The following is a 25,714-nucleotide window of genomic DNA, read 5'->3' on the forward strand; positions in this document are numbered from 1 at the left end:
CGATTGATGTTCCTCCAAAGCAGTTGCTTCAACTATCAAAGCTGCTTTCTATGCTGCCACCATTACTTTTCCACTTGGGGTATTTGACCAGACTTTGGATCTAGAGATAAACTTGTGATTGAACTACGTGATCTAACACGGCTCTTTTGTCCGACAGCGGAGTCAATTGGCTTTATCTCAACTTCTGACATCGATGTTTGTTCTGTAAACTCTCTGAGCCATTCGTTTAAAGTCCTTTGAAAATTTTCAATTCTTTGTTTAATTTGAAGGTATTCGTTTGAGTTTTGGTGATCATAATCATCTTCTATTGTTGCATGATAAGGTGTAGGTGTTGTAAAATTCTATTTACAACTTCGTTGAATTCTTGTGCTTTAATGTTTGCTTCGCTCAAGCTTTGAAAGCTCAATTTTGATTCAGTTAACTCCATCTTTTTTGTAACTGCCCCTTTTCCAGCAGATCGTTTTCTTCGTAGTTGTTCAGAAAGGTTCTTCCCTGGTGAGAGCGGGGCTGGTTTGCCTTGTTTGTTCATTACTCATTACGCTCCTTGCTTCATTGTTATAACAGTTGATAGGGATAAATTCTTTGAACTTTTTGTAGAATTTGACAGGGCTCTACAATTCTCTGGCAAGTTTCTGATACTTCGAGATGCACATTTCTTTATTAAGTACGGTTCAACTAAATAATTACAAATAATTCTAACAAATGCAAAAAATAGGAATAAACTCATCTAACTACTTACAGAATTTACAGCGTTACTTGGCAGAGAAGTTCATTTGATATTATTCAGACAACAGTTTGACGCCAAAATGTCCATCGGCTCCCATCTGACATCCAATTGGGTTAATAAACTATAATTATCATTTACATATTCAATTAAAAGAACCGGAAACGTTTTGAATCCAACAATTGGGTTCATTAAAATTGGTAATGTGTAGACATCACTTCCTGCTGAATATTACTTACGCTTATAATGTATGTATATATATAGAGGACATTTAGATAGGAGGAGCACTAATAAAAACTCTACATGGTGGCAGTGATGGGATTCTGTCTAAAATGGTAAAGGGAACGGGAAAATTTCGAGCAACATTGAGAACTGCTACTTCAAAAACAACAGAGCAAGACATTTATATTGTGAAAAATTTGAAAGAGCCATTGTTGGGACGTCCAGCTATCAATGCCCTTAATCTAATAGCGACAGTCGAAGCGATTCAGTCAAATGATGCAAGTGATATGGAAGAAGAAATAAAGGCTACTTATCCAAACTTGTTTAAAGGTCTGGGTGAATTAGATGGAGAATACAACATCGAATTAAAACCTGGTGTTATCCCATTTGCGTTAACCACACCTAGAAGAATACCTTTAACGATGACAAAGAAAGTTCATGATGAATTGATGCGCATGGAAAAACTTTGCGTTATTTCAAAGGTTAATATTCCTACCGATTGGTGCGCTGGTATGGTTGTTGTTCCAAAAGCAGATGGTAAAATAAGGATCTGTGATTTCACAAAGTTAAATGAGTGGGTCTTGTGAGAAATTTATCCACTTCCGAAGATCGAAAGTCTTTTGGCAGAAATAAGAGGATCAAAATATTTTTCGAAGCTACATTTTAACTCTGGTTTCTGGCAAGAAAAACTAGAACAAAACTCTCGTTTGTTAACTACATTTATTACTCCGTTTGGAAGATTCTGTTTCAACAGAATGCCTTTTGGTATTAAATCTGCACCTGAGCATTTTCAGAAAAGGATGAAACAGATGCTGGAGAAAGAAGATGGTCAAGTAATAATTGACGATGTACTTGTTCATGGAAAGATGAAGAATGAACGAGAGAGTAGACTGAAAGCTGTGCTGAAAAAATTTGACAATGCTGGAGTAACACTAAATCTTGAGAAGTGTGAGTTTGCTAAGAAGATGGCAAACTTTTCTGGTAATATAGTGAGTGAAGATGGAATTCAAGTAGACCCAGAAAAGATTGAAGCAGTACAAGGTATGGAAGTGCCACAAAATGTGAGTGATGTGCGAAGATTTTTGGGACTGGGTAATCAATGGGGGAAATTCATTCCAAATTTGTCCGAAAAAACAAAACCTATTAGAGATCTATTGAGTACAAAGAATGAATTTCAGTGGAGAGGTGCTCAACAAAAAGCTTTTGAAGAGATGAAAACTGGATTAAGTACCAGTTTTAGCCTATTATGACCCAACGAAGCGAACTGTTTTGGCAGCCGACGCATTGTCGTATGGTATAGGAGCAGTTCTTTGGCAATTAAATAAGAAAGGAGAAAAGAAAGCAGTCGCTTATGCGTCAAGATCAATGACAACTACCGAAGAACGATATGCTCAGATTGAAAAGGAAGCATTGGCAACAACTTAGGCTTGTGAGAAATTTAATGATTATTTTTTAGGAATGGATTTTGTGATAGAAACTGATCATAAACCCTTGGTTCCTCTGCTTGGCTCGAACATATTAGACCAACTTCCTCCAACAATACAGAGATTCAAGATGAGGCTGATGAAATATTCAGTTACTATTCGTCACATACCAGTAAATGTTTTAATAATGATGATTATAATACACTGAAAAAAGAAAAAATGTATTTTTTAAGAATGCAAACAAAACAATACAATTTTCAAAGCAATTAATAATAATTATAATGTAGTCGAAATATGGGAATGTAAATATTTAAAAGATAAAAATATTAGTGAAATAAAATATAGGAAAGAGGAATTTTTTAATGTGTTACTGTTACATCCACATGATGCATTTTATGGTGATAGAACATCACTTTCATGTTTATATTATGAAGTGAAGGAAAATGAAACGATTAAATATATTGACTTTACATCATTACACCGATATGTTTTAAAAATAAATGAATATCCTCTTAATCATCCAGAAATATATTTAGAGGAAGAATGTTTAAATATTGATGTTACTTGTATGTTTGGATTAATTAAATGCTGTATATTGCCCCCTAACACATTTCTATTTCTGTTTTACCCTTACGCATTAATAATAAATTGATATTTACATTGTGTTACACTTGTGCTAGGGAAAAAAATAAACAATGTAATCATAATGATCACAAAAGCGCACTAAGGGCTACATGAACTAGTGTTGAGATAAATAAAGCTACTGAATGTGGTTATAGAATGATTAAAATATATGAAATTTACCATTATAAAAATCAAGGTAAAAAAAATGAAACATGTTTGTCAATTTTACCTAATCGTAATGTTGTTATAGCTTCGTTTGTAATAAGTTATGCAATATTAGAGCTATTAAGTAGTATTACATAAGTTAAACAATAAAGTTTTATATTATAATACTGATTTGATAATTTACATTAGTGTTGATGGAAATAATGATATTATAACGGGTAACTATCTAGGTGACGTTACTAATGAATTAGAGAACGACAAATGTATTGTATCATTTTGTTCTTCAAGACCAAAAACGTATTCTTATAAAACAAATAAAAGTAATGAAATAATGCATTTGAAAGGATACTCTTTAAAGGAAGATGGGAAAAGGGAAATATTTTTTGATTTGATGAGTGTGTAAAAGACAATTAAAAAATAGTTTGAGTAGTATATAAGGAAAAAAGGCATCTCTGACTACGCACAAAAATACCGATATGTTGATTGCTATACGGGTGTAGCTACCAAAAAAACTGAACAGTTAGGAAATTGTCGCTTAAGAAATCATCCGCAAGATCAAAAAAGCTTTGGTAACACAATTTTTATTCTAAAAATTCTATTATTTACCAAAACTTTACCTTCAGATATAAAGTCTTATTTACTATTTTGACCAAGTGCTTTTGCAAATTTTTCACACTTACAACTTTAGCAGCGTTTTCATAACTGCTCCGTTTTTTATACACCCTGTAGCTATATTCATATTCTTAAATTTCCAATACTGCATATAATGATATTAGCTGGACATTATAGATATACACCTTTTTTTTACGGAACTGTGCTGAGGCATTGTGCATATAGACGACTTCTATTTTAACTAAGAAGGCACTATTCTTACCATCTCTTCCACTCCGTCGCCAGCATTATCATTTTCCTCAATCGTAGGTGCATCGCAAGAGCTTTTAAGGCATAAAGGGGACAGGTGTTTTGGTAAATCAGTGTTGACAGGTGGCAAGACTGAATGAGTACTGCTTGACTGGAGTTCATTAATTGAAGTTTCCAGGCTTTTGACAACAATGGGTAATTCTGAAAATGAAAGAACTTACATTTCAATTGTTGAAAACATTGCTAGTTCTTGTTACTAATCCAACATTTACCTTTCACAGAATTCATCAACGCAGCTAAATTTTCGTCTGTATCTTTAAGTTTCAACATTCTTCGGAAAGTTCTTTTAAACGATTTTCAATTTTTTTTAGCTGTAAAAAGGATGTACTGTCCTGTAAACAAAGCATTGTAGAAACAATAATTTAGGGCATTTATAATAACAATACCCTTTCACCAGGCAAATCTCGAATACGTTAAATAAGAAAGCAAAACTTACTCTATCTGGGCAACATCAACTGCTAAGAACTGCAAATAGTTTATATACTTACGGAACGATTCTCGTTTAAGTTGTCTTCTTCATTTTGCACTGTTTCAAACTTTTAAAAAATCAGTCAAACATTTATATTAATCAAAATGCTTAAGATTCCCGAGAAGATTGCCCTGCGCTGTGAAACGAGTAGCGACAACATATACTTTTGTTTAACTTATTTTATTTCAATGTTTAAATATATATTCTCACTCAGCGTATGAATTTATCCAAAAAAGTGCATTACGAGTACTCATACAATGCTTGCCTAACTAAAATAACATATTTGAACATGAGAAGAACGCACATTAGCTGTGATTAATTGACAAAAGCTTATGAAACACGAAAATATTTCAAAACTCATTACTTCTAACTATCGTTGGCTGTAAACAGACTTAAGAATCACAGCCAAAAATGGCCATGCTCCATTATCGAGAAAGTACTTAATGGATAAAAAAGGAAAAACAACTTTTTTTGGCAGCTGGCTTCTCGTCTGTGATTGGTTGATTTGATTGAACACACATTGTTAATTGATCTTTTTGGAGTCGCGCGCTTTTTAACTCAAGGTTAAATGTCTTAAGTCATAGTTAGACCAGTGCTTGAACTCTACTTTAATAAACAAAATTTTAACACAGGATTAGCAACCCTATTTTAACAAATCAAACCCTAAGTTAGTTTTTAACATTAAGATATGTCCCTTTAAAAAACAACCGGTCAATGATCTTTTACTCTGTGGGACATATTAATACTAATGAAGCATCAAGTAATTAATACAATATGAATACCTCTGTTTGTTTATACTTTTCTTTAACCATGGAATATAAGGAGTTTTTCTTTGAACTATCTTTCTGGACTTTTCTTTTCTTTGAAGGAGGCTAAATAAAAACAATCATATAGACAGTAACGCCTTTTTAGTACAATATTTAGCAGTTTCTACAAAAGCTGGAATCCAAAAGTGATACCAAAAAGATTGTAATCTCCAATCACGATAAAAAACATACTTTTTTACTTATATGTGAACCAAACTGGACTTCATAATCCTCCTTATCGGAGTCGGAATGGTATTTATAATTCTTTTGTGAGATTCTTTGACCTTTTCCTCTTTTAGGAGTTGAAGTTTTTCCACTTTTCAGATACATCTCTAAGCATGAATCCATGGTGTCAAAGTCATCTAATAGTCCGCCATATTGTCACTTTCATTTTTTATAAATTTAGTTTATACAGAAACGATTATTCGAAATATTTATACATTTTAAATTTATATTTTTGCAGTGGCATTTCAAAAATCAAAATCAAACGCCAACCTCCAAATTTTAAAATTCTTGCTGGATATCTTTCGCTTTCCGTTTTGATTGTATCTACATCAATTTTTTTCGCATTTTTCGTTTCGCTGCATTGAAGTCTATGGGCCACTTGACAATTATTTCGTGGGTAAAGAGCCAGGATTCGTTGTCAAATGTTGTAGAATTTTCATCTTGTATCCATGTTTGGCCAATATCAAAAGTATTGTCTCCAAAATTGAAAATCGCAAACTTCATTCTTAACTTTCACACTTGGTCACCTTTTCACAACAGCGAGCTGCAAAACGCTGAGAACAACTTGAACTTGATTACTTGAGTGGCAAAGAAATTTGCTTTGTCACCTTGGTAATGTCAGATCAACATTGATGTTACTGTGGTAATGGCGGTAAGTATTAATTGTAGTAATTTCACCGCTGACTTGAACAAACGCTTGGTGCTTTCGTCGTGAGCAGTTTGTCATGAATATTCTTCAAAATTTGTCAAAATTTAGCGTTTTGATAAAACTTGTATTCGCGGTTTTGTAATTTAAGTTTTTCTTATGGGCTCAAGAGGGCAATACAAACGATATGCAGTTGATTCCACTGTTGATCTTCCAAGAAGAACAAAATATAGACGACAAAAGCAGTTGCGTGCTACGATGGAGATAGATCAAGCAACTTCATCTGATATGGTATGGAAAATTTCATTTAGATATTATTTCTGGTAATATTGTTTTGTTAGTGTTTGAAAATTTTATCCCATACTTTATCCACACTATACAATTAGACGTGTTTCCATTCGCATATGTTCAGACATTTGTGTAACATACCTCTTGCCTTTCCTAACATAATTGGCATTAATACATTGAAGTATTAATTTTAATTGTATTACATGATACACTTATATCTGTGCTTCAAAAAATAAAAATGGAACTTTTGTCAGTAATTTTGCAGTAGACATTGTGCTTTGTAATTTTACTTTTGTGCAAACTTGCAGCAAGAAACAGGAGCTCCTTTAATGTCCAGTTATAATTATGTCTATTAATGAATTCATACAATCAAAAATGATGCGAAAGTACTTGTCAAATAAAATTTGCATGTTGAAATTGCATTTTTACACTTTTAGCAATTGAGTGCATTTAAAATAAAGTTTCCCTGCCAATTAACCAAAACCAAATTCAATGAAGCCAAAAACTAAACAGGGGTTTTCCATGTGTTGTATCATATGCTTGCAGTGTGCGAATTAGTTCAGAAAAAACGATGTGCAATTTTTTTGACAAAAGTGTTTCTTTAGAGGCATAATCAAATCGATGTTACGTTAATTATTATATAGCGCTAATTGCTAAATTAATATTCTTAAACGTGAACAAATTCATATGATTTACGACAGTGTTTTTCGTTACAACCGCTGACCCAGTATAAAATGTATGATATTCTCTCCTCTTTTTTTGTGCAAACTTTACAGCGCAATACATTCACCACTTGACCATCATCCTAGTAATCAAACGAGTCAGCATTTGATGTTTCCATCTATTTTGTTCACTGTATTAATGATGCACTCGAATTGAAACACATGAAAGACTTTAATTATTTTTTTACTGTATTAACTTTGCTGGTAGCTACAACCTTTCGACAAAAATGGCAAGAAAGACAAAAGTGAAAAGAGAATAACTTACTTCAATTTATGTGATAGTAATCAATAAAGAAGTTTTTTGCATATCGTTTGAAAAAGTGATGTGCAATTGTTTTCATTTTAGCTAAAACGATGTGCAAATTGCACATTGCACACCGTTAATTCGCACACTGTATGCTTGAGAATGATTGTATTCTATTTAATTCCCAGTGGTGAAAAATTTAATTTTAACATGAAGTTGTTATTCGAGGAGTTCATTAACTGGAAAGGTGAAGGGCCTTGCTAGCTTGCTGTATTCAAATATAACCTTAAAGCACAATGTGTCAAATGCATGATTGTCTATATAATTTTGATTTAAATTTTTTGATACTCATTGTATGTAATGGCGAGTCATGCAATTTTGTTTGTTGTACAGATTGTATTATTCAATTTGGATGCAAATAGATTTAAAATAAATATACATAGATAACGATATTAGATTAGACATTTCTCTGTATTGACACTATTCATTTTGTTGAGCTTTCAACTAGGTGCTTCAAGTCGACTTGCGTGTATTACAGTGTGCTCAATTCATGTAGATAAAAAAGATATTATAATTATTGCTATTGTCCAAGTCAGTCTATCAATGGTGTATAAGCCTATAAGTGCATGTGTTCATACACATACAGTATATCTTTCATTATATACATTATATCTGATAAATATACATTATCTCTTTCAACAATCTATGAGGTTACATAACATTACAGACAATGATCAAAGTGTTTATAAAGCATTGCAAACTGCATTTCATTGACCTCTTAAAATGTCTTAATTTTCATGTTAGCTAGCTTGTGCCAGTGAATGGTATAAAAGATGTTTCTACCTTCCTTTTCTATGCAAATACCTATATCATCTTGTGACATTACATTGCATAGTCATATTTAGACTGCATCAGTTCTCAACACAATTAAAAGATTTATTGACTAGTACAAGAAAATAATCAATACGTGACAGATAGGAGTGTGAAAATTTGATGCACTTCAAAATATTTGCAAATCAAACGTTAGTTATGCAAAGTGTTTCATTACCAGAAAATTTGCATAATGAAAAAATTTCAATATCAGCGTAACAAAGATAATTATAAAATAAACATAATGAAACGTGTCTGCTGATTGGTCCAGAGCTGCTTTGCATTAGCCTTTGAAAAACAATCTGCGCTCAACCAATCAAATCAATCAATCAATCTAAAAGAATTTGCAAGTCGATCATGAATACATGTTAAAAGAATATTAGAACGTTTTGTCTGTTTCGCATTATTGTTATTTTGTAAAAGAAATAAAAGATGTTTTTCATGTTTGCACTGGCTTATGCAAACCTCGGAGACGTTTGTGAGAACTTTCGAGCAGGTGCAACCCTCAACGTTCTGTCTCGGGCTTGCACTGATCTGCACCCGAGTTGGTTAGCACTATTTTCCACCCAGCAAACCGCCCTTTACTTTGAAATATAATAATTTACACAATATAATCTTTTACACAATCTAATATTATACACAATATAATATTTTTTATAATATTTTACACAATCGTCGAAAAACGACATATTTTCCAGCCTGGATTATAAGTTTATAACTTAAGGTGGTTGCATGAAAATTTATACTGCAACATTTATCTGTAAATATTTTCATATGTTGATATTAAAAACTGTATTATAAAAATATAAAATTACTCGCCATCTCAAAACGACCTAGCACCAGTGCATGCATGCTTTCCTTTTAGCTTTTGGTTCTTTCCCATTAGCCGCCATCTTTAATTTATTTCCGATTGTGTAAAGTAAAGGGCGGTTTGCTGGGTGGAAAATAGTGCTAACCACCCGAGTTCTCCCAAAGGTCTCCTTGATTGGATAAGACTATGCAAACACAGTAAACATCTTTTATTTCTCAACAAAAATAGTTTGTAAGATGCTAGATGAGCTTGAATAGTTATTGTAATGTATTTAGAAAACAGTCTGGCAAAATTTTGTTTCATTAACGCTTTAATCAATGGAACATATATTTAAAAAATTAGATTCAATTTCATCAACATGATCAAGAGACACAGGCACAGGCATTTCAGGAGAATGGAAAAATTGATGTTGATTTCCAGCTTAATAATAATGGCCTTGGACATGAAGCACTGCAGGTGAATGTGAAACATCATACAGTACGTAGAACCAGGGTAGGCAGAAGATCAAGGATTGGGAAAGAGAGCTAATATTCATTTTTTTTGTGTGTTCTATTTTATCAATTTCTTTTGAAATCCATTTTAATTATTGATTATAGTACATGAATATATGAACATGAACTCCCCCCCACCTCCCATAATAGCTACTACATTCCGATTTACACTCAGAATTTGTATTTAGGTTTTAAACATCGAAAATGGTGATGAAGAAATATATCCTGGTGCTCTTATAACAAAGTCTCAAAGTGTTCTCCTGCTCGTCGCATTTTTATTAAAGAACAATTTAACAGATGCAGCTTTGACTGATCTACTCGACATTTTGAGTTTGATTTTGCCGAGCACGTTTCCATCCAGCAAGTATAAGTTCTACAAAGCAATTCAAGTGGAGGAATCTCAGGTAAAAAGAAAACTATCTTGAATTTTTTCTAATATGGTTTTCTTTATAACGACTTTCGACTGGAATACGTAGTTAGCTTCGTGCATTTAATATCTTAAAATTCAACTTGATTTTGTGCAATTTAAAGAAGAAACGTGGTGAAACTATTCGAATTCTGCATATTTCGGGCTTGTATTCTGGATGAAAATGATCGAACTGGATTAGAACTAGCGCCAAATAACGTTACGGAATTACAGTTTATATCCCTCCCTGAAAAATTAATTGTTATACTGTGCAGGCTCATTTTTATTGCGAGTCATGTTTGTCGTACATTGGAACAAGCGCAGAAAGCACAAAGTGTGATGAATGTGATACACCTTTCAATCGCGAAAACAGCATGAAGAACGGCACCTTTTTCCTTCATATTCCACTAAAAGAACAACTTAAGCAACTCCTGTCTGATCCCATTCTTTATGAATATTTAACCAACAGGAATTTGGAAGTTTTGACTGAATCAACTGTTATATCAGACGTAACTACAGGTAAACTATATAAGAGCCTGATAAGGGATAAAGCTATGGCGAAAAATGACATTTCTTTAACTTGGAATGCAGATGGCATGCCTGTTTTTAAGTCATCACAATACTCTATTTGGCCTATTCAGTGTATGATAAACGAGTTACCTCCTCACCTTCGTTCCAAGAATATTCTACTTACAGGTTTGTGGTTTGGTGCGACGAAACCACAGATGAACACTTTTCTTGAAGCATTTGTGAACGAATGCCATGATTTGGAAAAAAAGGGATTTCTTTTGCGTGAAGAAATTATACCTCGCAAAGTTTTCGCATTAATATGCTCCAGCGACAGCCCAGCTCGTGCAATGTTGAGAAACTGCAAGCAGTTTAATGGTAAGTACGGGTGCGATTGGTGTGAACATGAAGTTGTGTCTGTTCTCCGTAATAGAGGTCCCCCAACTCGATACTATCCACAGCGTGGTCATCAAAGCTCAAGAACGTCACAGAATCAAGCAGAATATGCTTTCGAAGCTGAAATGAGAAAAGAAGCAGTTAATGGAGTAAAAGGGCTTTTGCGTATCGACATTCTTCCCACATTTGATACAGTAAGAGGCTTTACACCGGAGTATATGCATTCTGTGTGCCAAGGAGTAGTCCGTCAACTGTGCAATCTTTGGCTTCATTCGAGAAACCACGAAAAGAACTTTTATTTGGGAAGAAACGTCGAGCTATTAGATGAATGTTTGTCTGTAATATGCCCGCCTTCTGAAATAACTAGAGCCCCTAGATCAATAAAAGAGCGAAAATTTTGGAAAGCGTTGGAGTGGCGAGCATTTCTTTTTTATGGCCTTGTGGTTCTAAATGCCTTGCTTCCTCGTGAATATTTAGAGCATTTGTTTTTGCTAGTACATGATGTACATACATTACTTGGTAATAGAATTAGTGATGAAATGTTATCACGAGCCAACGCATGCCTTGTTAAATTTGCAACTAATATGGAAAAGTTGTACGGTTTGACTAACTGTACATTCAATGTACACGTTATGACGCATTTAGCGGAAGGCGTAAGGAACTGCGGGCCACTTTGGGCTACTTCTGCCTTTGCATTCGAAGCCAACAACCACTTTTTGCTGAAAATGTTTAATGGTACCCAATATGTTCCACAACATGTTTGCGATACTTTTATACTGTCGCAGAAACTACCAGGTATTGGGAAAGAGTGTATTCGTGAATGACGCATGTCCAAGAGTAAGGCACTTGTTCAATAAACTTTCCAAAGACAAAATTCCTACAAATAGTGAACGGGCTCTTACTAGAGCTGTTACTGGACTTGGAAATGGACAAGCTGTTCGTCTCACACCATCTGAGACCATTTCCGTGGCAAAAATAATTAACAGAGACGTTGCCAATCGATCAGCTACTTTTTATAACAGATTTATTGTAAATCATGGCTATACACTTCGGAAAGTTATACAAGATCCCAAAGACACCATGATTATTATGTGCAAATCGACAGCTCAACTACCAAGTATGGTATCGTTGTTCGGCTTTACCGTGTACAGCCAGACTGTCAATGCAGCACTGCTGAATTACTGGCATGCCAGTGCGAAGTATGTTATATTGTGATTGTGAAAAAACTTGATTTGTGTGGAGGAAGACCACTATTTTCCAACAAAGAATGTGGTGTTACTTCACATTTCGTTAGAGAGTATACAAACAGAGACCAAATTGTGGCTCTCAAACCTGACCAAATTAAAGACAAAGGCGTACACTTAAAACTACGAAACCGAGACTTTTTTTTTGAATTGCCATGTAAGTTTCACGGCGATTAACTCAAAATAGAAAGGATTGCTGTTGCATAGATGCCAAGGTTTTTGGTTTGTATGGAGTGAGAAATGTAATCACCCCGAAGGGGCAATAGTGAGGCCCGGATGGCCGAACTTCTAGAACTAAAATATGAATAAAAATTCATCGACCTACTTTGGTTTTCATCAACGTAATTGAAATAAGGGTTCAATCAACATGTTTTGTTTTCTCAACAGTAGAAGTTTTGTGAAGCAAAACATCACTTCTTAGCATGGAGCTTGTTATAATCCCATGTTGCAGTTTTGGCTTTCTTTAGCATAGACTTTGGTGGTTCAAAAACATGGGCTGGTTGTAATATTTAAAAAAAAGAGTGATATTTTGTCTGAATGGCGTGGTTGCGTGAGATTGCGTCGAAAAGCGTGAGTCTCACGCCAAAAGCGTGAGACTTGGTCTGTATGCTGTTGTCTTTCATTTTTTGCCAGTTTGAGAATACTCGACTGGACAGATATTTTAGATACACAGTATTTGTTGCATGTTGTATATATGGCGCGTAACTCAAAACAGATAACTTCTTGTATATCGTACAAAGCTTTGCTTATAATGCATGCCACTACATATGTTTTAAATTGTTTATAATCATTAATTTGTACTATAGCTCTTTTGGAATGTGTTGTTTTATTCATATCATACAGAAAAATATGTAAATTGCACATCACTGTCGGAACAGTCAACAAGACATAGGCCGTATTCTTTGCCACCGAAAGTCGCTTAGAAAAACAATTCCGTTGCCATCGTTCGGGCACTAAGTTTAATTTAAATAAATCTATAAATTTTCATTTGCTGAATAAGAATTTACTTGTTGTCACGCGTATAAACCTGCAGTTTATGAGCATTTTGCCATCAAACATCAACAAATTTTGCTGCTTTGAAACTTGATCGCAGCCATTGTTTCCTAATACTTCATTTAATTTACTGTGATATTACTAGTTCCAGTTTCCTATCAGGCTTATTTTTGCTCGGACGTCAACAACTTCTTATGCATAGTTGGTAACTTTTATCAATGTTTTTTGTGGGAAATATCACAAATTTCAGTTAAAAATATAAAATTTCATACATCGCATTAAAGACTATTTGATAAGTATAATATTCCGCATTTAAAATTGGTCAATGTCGTCTAAATCCCCATCAGTACTTTCGCTGTCTGAATCATCTATTGAATTGTCTTCGTCGCATTCGCCTGATGTATTTTCGCAGTTAACACATGAACATAAGTCTGTGCAGACTAGGTTAGCTTTTCTACATGAACATCGCATGCTTGAACACCCAGTCTTACAATGACAGTCTACGAAATCAAGAAGGGAGTCTGGAGCTGGAGGACGCGTCATCCATACGATATCAATGTCTCCGTCTGAAAACTGCCAACCGTTACCAATTGGTGAAGGAAGAGTCATTTGGGGTAAAAGAGACTGACACCACACACCCGCCTGGTAATTTACTCTTTCAATGTGTCTAAGAAGGCTGTCACATGTTGGTGGCAATACTTCATCCGAACATTTTCCACCTTTAAACTTGTGTATCGGCATTCATCGGCATTCTTTGATGTATTGTCGCCATACAGTAGACAAGTGAACTTGTTCAGATCGCGTACAAGGACGTTGGCAGGAGGAAAGTTATAACCAAGGAGAGAAAATGTCTCAACAAAGCAAGGATGAGCAATTAGCGTTTTCCATGCTTTGACCTTCCCTTTTCCGTAAAACGAGCTCGTGCAGTCACTTCCTAAATGTAAAGCAAACGTCAATACTTTAGTATTAGTTACCCTCATATTTTAGAACTTGGTAGAAGTATAATATCAGTGAAAATATATGCAAAAAATAAGAAAATGATGCAATGATTAGAAGGAGCCATTTCTCTGACCACCCCCATGAAAATACCTACATTGAAATGCTAACCTGAAAACGTGTGAAAGCCTGGCAAGCAGCGACAAAATTCTTCGTTCATGGCGACAGTAACTGCATTTATATGTACTGTGCGAGATTTGTTTCCAGTACCAGTCATAAAAAACAAATCCTTTGAACCCAGGTTTTTTTGCATTGCTACACAAAGAATGAAGACATCTGTATCTGGACTCCTAATAATAACATTAACGTTAGTGCCCATTGCATGCTTGGCGTGTAAAAGCATACGGGTGTCGGCTTCCTCATGATTGCTTTCTAGCACACTCCATTCACAACATAAAACCGGGTCCTCGTCAAAAGCTGAACAAGAAAGTACATAGCATTTTTCTTTTGTAGTAATATATAAATTTTCAACTTGCGTCAGTTGAGATGATTTATACCCTTTCCAATGTTCAAACAAAAAAATCATAAGGGACTCCTTGTTTTCTCCACAACTTAAGAATTTTTTCCACTGCTTTGGAACGGGCTGATCTTTACCAAAAATTTGAATTCGTTGAACTCCTTTCTCGGCCCGTCTCTTTCTTTCAGCGTTCTTGATACTCAATTTTGGATATTGATCTGTGACGAAGTCCAATCTTGTAGCATTACATTGAAATGCGACTTTCAGAAGAAATTGAAATATCGAGTCAAATAATTCACCGAAGGTCTTCCACTTTCCTTAAATAAGCAATTAAAATGAGAGGCCTCTGAATTGCGCAAAGAATTAACAGAACACTTTATGTCAAGTTACAACACAGAAAGACAAGTCTACGTTATTAAATTCAAGAGAATATGTCGTGTTTGCATATATAAAAGAAGGTCTGTGCATGCAACGTGTCTTTAACATTTACCTTTCATAACTTGCAAGACAGCCATTGCATCTACTATAAGAGCATTGTTGTGAAAGCTGCGAATATCGACTTCTGGATTGTCTGCTTCTCTCTCCAAAATTTCAAGCAGTTTAGACTTTGCAGTTTTTACGAGTCCTCCATTTGGTGTTGCAAGTGAAAGAGGAAACGATCCGAGACTGTATGATAATACCTCCTTCAAATTGACCTCACGATTTTTGCTATGACTAAAAGCTTGGCAAAAATTCGTTCATTTTGATGCTTTTTTCCTTCCCTTTTTGGCCACTCTGTACTTGTTTCCTCCTTCCAGAGAACGTTTCAATGCTGTTCCGCTCCAATTTTGTGAAAATATCCGGATTGTCGGAAAACAAGTTGTTTTTAGAAAATTCTGAGAACTGCCGCTCACCCAGTTGCTCTGCAGATAGAAGTCGATCTGCCACAGTGGTTTCTAACTCTACTCCACTTGCCAAATTTATCAAATGTTCTTGATCAACATCAAAAGGATGTGCCATTTGGGATATAGAAGTTAGTACGTCTTGAACACATTGCTCATAGCGTTTGCACTTGGAGTAATGAAGGTCTTTACGCTTTCTGAAATGCATGAAAAGAGGATGTCTCCAACATTAAGGGAATTATAAATTTATTTACACGAAACAACCCGTCCTAACCATAAGCTTCATAGCAGAATATGCGAATCAAATTCAACTTGGCTTATATTCCAACCCCGCCATGTAATTACACTTTCTTGTTATGGCTGCTCTCTGCGATTGTGATAGCATCCATCTTTGCACCGCTCCCGGATTCATAGAAATTCCAGTCAAACCACCCTTCGTCTTCGAATCGCGGTTTACAGTTTGCTCAATTGTTTGATCACATGCCAGAGCAGAAAAACCATAGTTGTTTTGACGTTGTACAGCAAAGTTACATGATATTTCAGACAAGATTCCTATATAATAAAGATATATCACAATTGTTTGTCGTAATAAGCAAGACTTTAATTAAGCCCGCCGCACACTAGCGTACTTGCCGCGCGTACTTGTTATTCGTGACAAGTTGGATCGACAAAAATTCCTCGTGTGCGCGGAAGTTTCGAAGAACAACATTTGTCATTCGTGACAGATATTCCAAATATCAAACATGTTTGATATTTTTTGTCACGAGTAACAAAAATCCCAAGTGTGCGGCCGACGAAAAGCAAGTCCTCCTACAATGATGACACTACGCATGCACACATTAAATTAATGTAAACACAATATGGCGGATAGCAGTGATGGCAGTGACACTAATAGCAGTGACACTAATATCAGTGACACCAACACAGATAGCAATAATGATAGTTCCTCAGAAGACGAAAAAGTTTTGCTATTGATTTTGTTGTTGAGAAAGCGACGGAGACGTTTGAGAGCTGTACATCGTAAGTTGTGGACAAAGCGATGGATCCAAAGAAGACAATCGCAAGGAGTATTTAACAATCTCGTTCGAGAATTAAATGCAGAGGATCCAGAGAAATTTCGACAATTCCATCAACTTGATCGGGATTGCTTTGATAATATCTTACAATTGGTTCTGCCTTACATTACTAAGATGGATACACACTTGAGACCAGCAGTGAAACCTTGCGAGCGTCTATCCGTAACTTTGCGTTTCCTCGCCACAGGTTCGAACTGAGGAAATATATTATCTTTTTGTTCAATTCATTCCTGTACATGAGCAACTTATTATTTATGTTATTTTAACTTAGGAGAAACATTCGAGTTTGTCATTCCAGTTTCAGATCGGTGAACGAACAATTTCTGAAATTGTGGTAGAGACATGCCAAGCTCTGTATATGTCTCTAAAACAACAATATTTGAAGGTAATAAAAGTTTTAATAGGCAATATATTGAACATGTCACTTTGAAATAAACTTTAGACAAGTTATGTTAAGATAATACAAAATTTCATGATACAAATATGTTTACAAATGGTTGTCAAGTGTTGTGTTGTTCAATGTTCATGTACATTGGATGGAGACTGAATAGAAGGAGAAGAAAACTGAAACTGCCTAGTGTTGTCTGCAACTTGTAGAGTTGGATGGAATCCAGTGTGCTGTCTTTGGAATGGGAGACTGTAATGTTGATTATTCAGTTGAGATTGAAATCTTGAAACTATATCATCAACTTTGGATCTATTTGTTGGGTGGTTTAATGGCCAAAAAGTTTGATCTTGTGAACAAGTAGGTGTTACCATTCCAAAAGTCTGCCTAGTCAAAAGCTCTCCACTTTGTGCTTGGAACAAAATGTTATTGATGTGATGTTGAGCCACAAAACGTACTTTGGGTTCTAGTTCTGCTAATGTGTAGGATACATATCGACCAAAAGTATCCGTTTGGTTCTTTTGTTTATTGTCAGTTTTTAGTTTCTTATTTTTTTTTTCTGACATTGACTTAGCCAGTCCTTTGATGAGATGGTATTCTTCTTCTGCTTGCTTCTTTCTACTATTTTTTAACTGAAATGGCTCTTTAGTTGATCTTGTTAAGGGAATGTCAATCTCATCTCCCTCCAAAGGAGTTGGACTTGGTGTTTCTATATTAGCTTGATAAGACATGTTATCATCAGCAACACTTTCTTCATCAGGTTGATCAATTATGCTAGTATCTGATGGAGAGTCACAGTGCTCCTAAAATGTTTTATGAAAATATAATTTAAATGTTATTTTAGACTCCAACTTCTGCTAATGAATGGTTAGAAATATCGAAAGATTTTAAAAGGAAGTGGAACTATCCGTTTTGTATTGGGGCGCTTGATGGGAAGCATATTGCCATACAACAGCCTGTTTCAAGTGGTTCAGAATTTTTTAACTACAAACATTTCTTTAGTGTATTGCTAGTGGCTCTTGTTGATGCTAACTATAAGTTTTTATACGTGAGTGTTGGTGCCTCAGGGCAGGCTGGAGATAGTGGTGTGTACAACGAATCAACTCTGAAAAAAGCATTGGATCAGAACATTCTAGATCTGCCACTACCTGCTCCTCTTCAACCAAATTCAGTATGTAAAGTACATTATCATATTGTTACAGATGATGCTTTTTTCATGAGCAAAGCATTAATGAAGCCCTATCCTCATAGACATTTAGACAGAGAGAAACGAGTTTTTAACTACCGTCTTTCGAGAGCAAGGCGAGTGGTGGAAAATGCTTTTGGAATTTTTGCTCATAGGTGGCGTGTGTTTCTTACAACATTTCGATTAAGTCCAAAGAAGGTTACACAGTTGATTTTAGCAGCCTGCTGTTTGCACAACTACTTAGTGGAAAAACAAAAATCAACATACACAGCAGCTGCAGATGTTGAAAACAGAGACCATAGCATTTCAAATGGGCCATGGAGAGGTGATCCATGCTTAGCTAGTTTAAACAAATTTAATTCAGATAGGAACCCATCAAGAAATGCTAAAACACAACGTGAGTATCTGACCACATTCTTTAATGGCAATGGCTCAGTCCCATGGCAGGATCTTATGATCAAATGAACAGTTTAGATGCAGACTTTTTAATGCATCCCAGGTTAATATTGGTTATTGTTAAATTACCTTACTGATTAACTGAACTGCTAAACAATGCATTTCAATTTAGAAGATAACTAAGACTAAATTATATTTTAAAACAATTAACTGCTATCTTGCCTCATGAAAATTGAAAAGGAGCAATAGTCTTGTACTGAAATATTTCATGATATTAAAATAAAACTTTTCACCTCTCCTGTTTCTCATCAACATCTAAATGCACATAAACAGGAACAATATGCACTAATACATAAATTCATGTATCTGATTTACATGTTGATGATCCATAAATTTTTCTACTTTCCTTTTTACAGATTTTCTAGCACAAAAATATATGCCATATAGTATCAATGAGAAAATTTGGCAACATGTAACCAAACAATTTGATGTGTCTAATTTAATGTTTGCACGGATGCTACTTACAGAATCCATATTGGATATAGGGACTCTTGTTGCAATGTAAGGTGCCAGAAACTGCAGCTTTTCCAACAACCAGGTTCCTCTCTTTGTCGGATTTTTCCGTGCACTTCCACTTGGAGCAATGTTTTTAGCCCTTGTATAACTGTTCCTGAGGGACTTCAGCTTAGCTTTTACCCATTCAACTGCAATATACAGATGATATAATATAAGGGGGAATACAGCACATGGCAAAGATTCATAACTTACCAGTTTGTCCTAACTTTTCTGCAATATTTTGATAAGCTTTCTCTCGTGCATCACGGTTCTTGAAGTCGGACGATCGCACATCGTATAAACACCGATAATCAGGCCCGATATCAACCAACTGGTCTTCTAAGATAGCTTCCGTAACAATTTCACTACATTCGTTCTGATTTAACGTGCCAATGCTATCCGCCATATTGTGTTAACATTAATTTAATATGCGCATGCGTAGTGTCATCATTGTAGGAGGACTTGCTTTTCGTCGGCCGCACACTTGGGATTTTTGTTACTCGTGACAAAAAATATCAAACATGTTTGATATTTGGAATATTTGTCACGAATGACAAATGTTGTTCGAAACTTCCGCGCACACTAGGAATTTTTGTCGATCCAACTTGTCACGAATAACAAGTACGCGCGGCAAGTACGCTAGTGTGCGGCGGGCTTTAAATGACACAATGACCAAATCAAACCTGGATGTGTCTGATCCAAAGCAACCATCACAAGCCAATATGCAGACTATATCTTGCATAGTTTATCCGATCACAGGCGAAAAACCATGGCAACATTACTCTAAAGGTTGTCAAATGTAGTTTCCAGTTTATCTCCCTTGTAGCTCTGATAAACATCAACAAAATATCTAAAAAGTAGGAAGTATATCTAAAATTGATAAATTCAAAGTGTATATCCTGTAGATTTGACCTTGTTACAACCTAGAAAATAAATGAGAGGGTTTATTGTTATTTACCTATCATTTTGATGTACATACTCCAGAAAGCAAACGTTCTTGATTTTGAGGATGCATTTTGTATGAAGTTTTCGTACTCTTCGCATATTTCCTCAAACAGTTCACTTTCAATACAATCGAAACCTTTATCTGGAAACGAATTTGACATTTCACATAGGAATGCCATTATTCTTCCATCTTTTTCTTCTTCTAAATCATCCAGGTATGCTTCAAACCTTAAACGTTGCAGTGCTTCGTACAAAATTTTATGGCATGACATCGATCTATTGTAATTCTTTCCAGAAAGGACGCTCTTTACGGATCCTTCGCTCACAACACCCGACTCAATTAACAGATCCTAAAGAACGTTTTGCGGAATCATTACTTTTAAAAACGTATTTATCTAATTGCCACTTATTTCTTGTACAAGTTTTATATGTGAAAATTAAGATATGAATTCGCATCTTAAGTCCTCCATCTTCAAAGAGCTTTGACACTGCAGATAGAAAAGACATGACAGTATGAAATTCTCCAAGACGTACGACCAGTTTATTTGTACGACCAATTCTCTGCGATATTCTTGCTTCTTTTAAGAATTTCATTAATTGTAGAATATTCAGTTGGTGGCGCGTTTATAACTGGCAGGTAACCCACTCTCGATACCTCAGGTATTTCTTCAATAAGCATGGTGTTAAAGCCAGTCCATCCAGGCAGTGCTGTTTCATCAGTGACATGAACCATTTTCGTTAAAACATATGCTAAATCAAGCTTGTGAGCTGCTTCATTTAACTCACGGTTCCTATCAATGAGCATTGAACGGGCGACTTCATTGATATCAAAAAATATTGGAGTCTTTTTTGCCCCAATACTATATTCTGCTATGTTGGTATTCGGCATCTTAACAGTTCGCTGTGACTTTTTGAGGATGCTGGAATTTTGCATTGTTATGTGTTGCTGGCCAGACAATTTCTGCGTTATAATTCCGTTTGAAATAATACAAAATAAAGCAAATTCCAAAGAGGGACATCTCGTTTTCTTGATATTCAAGATATTACAAGAGTTTGAAACAAAATAATGTGTAATATTTCGTCTTTATTCCAAAGACATCATCAGACTTGCATCATCATGCTTTATTTTGTATTATTTGAAATTGTCTGCTTGTTCTAATTCCGTTTGTGACATGGGTTTGTTTTTTTATGTCCTCGCCAAAATCAATGTTGTCGTAAATCAGGTTAACATACTCTTTCTCTACAAACTCTTTGGGAACAATATTAGATGTATCAATAGTTGTTTGGGCAAGGGCAGAATCATACGCCATTGTGGATGACAAGGAGACACAGTGTCCAAGACCGTTCAAAAGGCTGATCAGGCTTGAACAGCCAGAAATTTGTCTAACAGCTGTTGCCAAGGCTAAGGATTTAGGCGTTTGCATTTTTCCTTTACTGCTAACGTTGATCAGATCTTGACATAATGAATAAAGTTTAATAGCGTTCTTCTCCCCTACTTCAACATATTCCGACAAGTCCGGGTCGTCTGAAAAACCAAGCATCCATGCGAGGAAATTAAACAGAGTTGGCGAAACAATTTTCCTAACACTCTCATTATTTATGTCAGAAGCAAGGGGCGGCCAGTTTTCGAACCATATTGATTTTGTACTAGCATGTAGATTGCCCCGTAATGTTAGCGCTACGTTAAATACTTCATTAAGGGTCATCGTTTTATTGCAGCTGCCTTTTGGAACGTCATTGTTGAAAAATTCATCTTCTGTGTCCATCTCACTTTGCGAAGTTTCTGTGTGTCTTCATTTAAATAATTTTCTGCCACAGTTCCTTGACAAAGACCTTCAACGTATACAATTTCACTTTTGTTCCGTTCTTTTGGTGAAAAGAAAACAATTTGAGGGAATCTCTCTCGCAATCTCTCTTTTAATCGAAAATTTCTATAATTTGACGCATCTGTGCCTTCAATTTCTGAAACTGTCTTAACAAACTCAGCTTTCATTCTCTTCATAAAAAAAATTTCTTCGTTCATCAGCAGTCTTTTCTTTACAAATCTTTCACAAAAAACATCAAAGGACTTTTCGTATTTGCATGCGTATCTGTCATAGTTTTCAGAATCATAAACTTCATCTATTACATTGCTGCGTCTTAAAAAGCTAGTGTATCGTTCGTAACACCGTCTATGATACCTAACCTCTAAAGCTACACAATCTTTATCAGCAATATTTACAAGTATACTTTCATCTGAATTTCTCCTAGCTGCTTCTCTTAATTTACCCCCATCCTTTGTCTCTGCCATAACCAGTCGATCTAGCTTTCGCTTTCGAGTGCCCTATTAGTCATAAGTGAACATTTTTTGGTGAAATTATTACTTATCAAGAAGACAAAGATTGTTTCTCACGTAAAAAAATTTCTTTTCAATGCGGAAAAAATATATAAGCGAGCTTTTAATGTAGGATGTAAAAGCTTTCGATAAAAAGAAAAATACAATAAAAATGTGTCACTTACCACTTCAGTCACAAAAGACTTTTCTTTTTTACAAATGATACATGTAGGCGGAAGTACATGTTTTGATTTTGGTGCAATGGCTTGTTTCTTCAGTGTAGATCTAAGTAGTTTTTTTGCCGATGTGCCTGTTATACTTTCGCCACCAGCAGGTAATAAATTGTCTGCAGTCGCATTAGTGTCCTGTCTTTCCCTCTCTTTCTCACAACGAGTCTGCGCTCGATTTATAAACGTTTTATTGGTAAACTTAGAATAGCATCTTCTGTGATAAGCTAGGCTTGGTTCATTTTCTTCAATAAACGCCGTTCTCTCTGCAATTTCCCTCTGATCACCATCAAGAGTCACCCAAATTTGTCTGCATTTCATAAACTTTTTAAAAGAAACTTCGGTAAAATTTGTAAGTTGCCCACTCTCTCCTTTAAAGTGAATTAAACATTTCAAGGGCAAAGATGCCATCCTTTCGTTTTTTTCGGTTTTATCGCTTCGAACAAACACAGATACACATTTAATTGCCTATTTTAGTTCAAAGCAAATCAGAAGCAGTGCCAATATGAGCCATTTAAGAGACTAGAACTAGTACAATAGCTATTTATTACATGAAGTACACAAGGAAACAATGGCGCGATCAAGTTTCAAAGCAACAAAAATTATTGATGTTTGATGGCAAAATGCTCACAAACTGCAGGTTTATATGCGTGACAACAAGTAAATTCTTATTCAGCATATGAAAATGTATAGATTTATTTAAATTAAACTTAGTGCCCGACCGATGGCAACAGAACTGCACGATAATTCGACACAGAATACGGCCTAACATTCCAAAAACGATTTTTTTATTACAAATGAAAAAATCCAACTTCATCTCACAATAATTTTTTTTAGCTAATTCAAGGATGATTTGAGTTTGTTATTTTTACATTTTTCCCATAGCTTTTTGTATAAGAATTTGAAAATATATTTTTCTATAAGTTTGCAAATTCCTGTGAATTTTTCTAAAGCACTTCTTATAAGAATTTTCTTTTTCTATGAGATTTCACATTGTAATAGGAATCCCTGAAGGAATCGCATACCAACTATAACAAAGCAAACAACTTAATTCAATGGTGGCGAAATCGAAAATCAATTCCTCTTCAATTGCATGCTGTTGGTGTTCGTAATGGTTCTGAAAACTCATTATCTAATGACTAAATTTCGACATGTTTTGTTGCTCTGCTTTGAGGAGTTTAATCAATGTCAGGTCGTAAAGCTGTTGTTTAAATTCTGGTAAAGAATTCAAACATCAGCAGCCTTTGATTCAAGAGATGACATTATCATTGTCTTTTACACAACCTCCAACTCCATACCACAATGCTTCGTTTATTTCATGCATTAGATTTCTAAAGAATCTACCATAGTTGTAAATTTGGGGAAAAAATAGATAACATTTCCTATATGTTTCGATTGCTATATATGTTTTTCCAATAACATTTCCAGGAGAATTCCTATAGGAATTTTAATATTCATAAAGGTTTTTAATTCCCACTATTTTTTTAAAGGATTTCCAGTCGGAATTGCAAAACAAATCACCATTATGGATTCCTATAGGATTTTCTACAGGAATTTAAATATTCCTGTAGGCTTTAAAATTGCCGCCATTATCTTAATATATTTCCTATCGGAATCGGAATAAAAATGAATTCACTCTGCCTTCCTATAGGATTTCCTACAGGAATCTTATATTCCTATTGGAAGTCTTATATTCCTATTGGTAGATCCTATTGATAATTTTCGTAAGGGAATTCAATGATTAATGCAATTGATAATAAAGACAATACGAAAAGATTGGATGAAATTACGAAACAAGGTTGTCATCATGAGGATTTTTTTATCATATTCACTTGTCAAAATTTAAATTACGGAAATACAAAATTAAGAACAGCTAGAACAAATAGTCAATACATTATTGTATTCAATAATGTAGGAGATAACAGAAATTTAAAAACATCATTGTTTAATACAGGATTATCAAAAAATTTTATGGAATGTTTAATAGATGACATGAATGAGAATGATTATGGTTATATTGTTTTTGACAATCATGTAAAAAGTAAACATAATGTAAGAATTAGAAGACCTTTTCCCTATGAATTGACAACAATATATGATGTAAATATTTAATTTTATTTCTGAAATATACTTTTTATTATATAAATAGAATTCTTTTCTCTACATATGACTTTCATAAATAGAGAGTAAATTTTCAATTTTAATATGATACTTCTAACAAAAACAAAATGATTGTAACTTTTTTTGAATGTAACAATTCCATTCCAATATTCAATGTTCCTGTGAATTTGTTGTATTTAAAGACATACTAAATAAAATAGGAAAAGAAAATGCAGAAGTACAATTTATTAATGAAAAGGATGAAGAGGTATATATTATTGAAAATTTTGTCATGAAAGTTTGGAACTACTTTCTTAACTATTCATTTTTTTCTGAAGTTCTAATCAAGCGTGATTTACGAGTTGCTGAATTTTGTGTTTCATAAAAAGACTTTGAAGAAGAAGAAAACGAAAATAGATGTCTGTCATAGTAACATTTTAGAAGAAAGCGTATGGAAAAACAAGTTTTACTTTGGATGTAAACGTATTCTTGAATATGAAGGACATGGTTTATCTTAAATGATTATACATACGATGAACACAAATTTTTTCATTTGGAGAAATATAATGAATTATATATTTGAGAATTTCTTAAAGAATTTTGGAAATTATGTGTCACATATGAGTACATAACTAATAATATTGATGAATATCCTGATAGAATGTTTGCATGTTTTTGATAATTTATTTTTTAAAGATATTTTTGTAACTACAACATATTTGAGTATTTTTCTTCTCATTCTTGCTTTTTCGTTCATAAACTTTTTTATCATTTTCTAAAGTCAAATTATGATTAATTACATTCAAAATGTTCATTTTTAAACATTTTGTAACAAAAAAACAAATTCCAAACAGCACAAGTAGTTGTATTAATATATTGACGTCTTTTATAAGAAAATATTTCAAAACTTTTATCAGTAGGAAATTTCTTATTTGTATAATGTTCTGTCGTTAAACCAAAACTATTAAAAAAGTATAAATTTTATCTATTTTTTCCAC

At 34.4% G+C, this 25,714-nt stretch overlaps 3 protein-coding genes across 3 annotated transcripts; 1 reads left to right on the plus strand and 2 right to left on the minus strand.

Annotated features, from left to right (window-relative positions):
- Positions 1–4,045: 4,045 nt before the first annotated feature.
- On the minus strand, positions 4,046–6,261 carry LOC124458265. The gene is made up of 5 exons (XM_047008316.1): positions 5,548–6,261; positions 5,332–5,421; positions 4,569–4,616; positions 4,293–4,412; positions 4,046–4,221 (listed from the first exon to the last, which is right to left on the minus strand). Exons 1-4 carry the CDS (start codon positions 5,701–5,703, stop codon positions 4,344–4,346), a joined length of 363 nt encoding a protein of 120 aa, XP_046864272.1. The 5' UTR covers positions 5,704–6,261; the 3' UTR covers positions 4,046–4,221; positions 4,293–4,343.
- On the plus strand, positions 6,227–11,929 carry LOC124456964. The gene is made up of 4 exons (XM_047007265.1): positions 6,227–6,517; positions 9,504–9,617; positions 9,841–10,056; positions 10,334–11,929. Exons 1-4 carry the CDS (start codon positions 6,386–6,388, stop codon positions 11,783–11,785), a joined length of 1,914 nt encoding a protein of 637 aa, XP_046863221.1. The 5' UTR covers positions 6,227–6,385; the 3' UTR covers positions 11,786–11,929.
- Positions 11,930–17,124: 5,195 nt separating this feature from the next.
- Positions 17,125–19,361, minus strand: LOC124456965. Its single transcript, XM_047007266.1, has 2 exons — positions 19,101–19,361; positions 17,125–17,796 (listed from the first exon to the last, which is right to left on the minus strand). Exons 1-2 carry the CDS (start codon positions 19,107–19,109, stop codon positions 17,125–17,127), a joined length of 681 nt encoding a protein of 226 aa, XP_046863222.1. The 5' UTR covers positions 19,110–19,361.
- Positions 19,362–25,714: the final 6,353 nt, after the last annotated feature.

This window comes from Xenia sp. Carnegie-2017, unplaced genomic scaffold (assembly GCF_021976095.1).
Source record: "Xenia sp. Carnegie-2017 unplaced genomic scaffold, XeniaSp_v1 HiC_scaffold_6, whole genome shotgun sequence".
Classification (NCBI taxonomy): Eukaryota; Metazoa; Cnidaria; class Anthozoa; order Malacalcyonacea; family Xeniidae; genus Xenia; species Xenia sp. Carnegie-2017.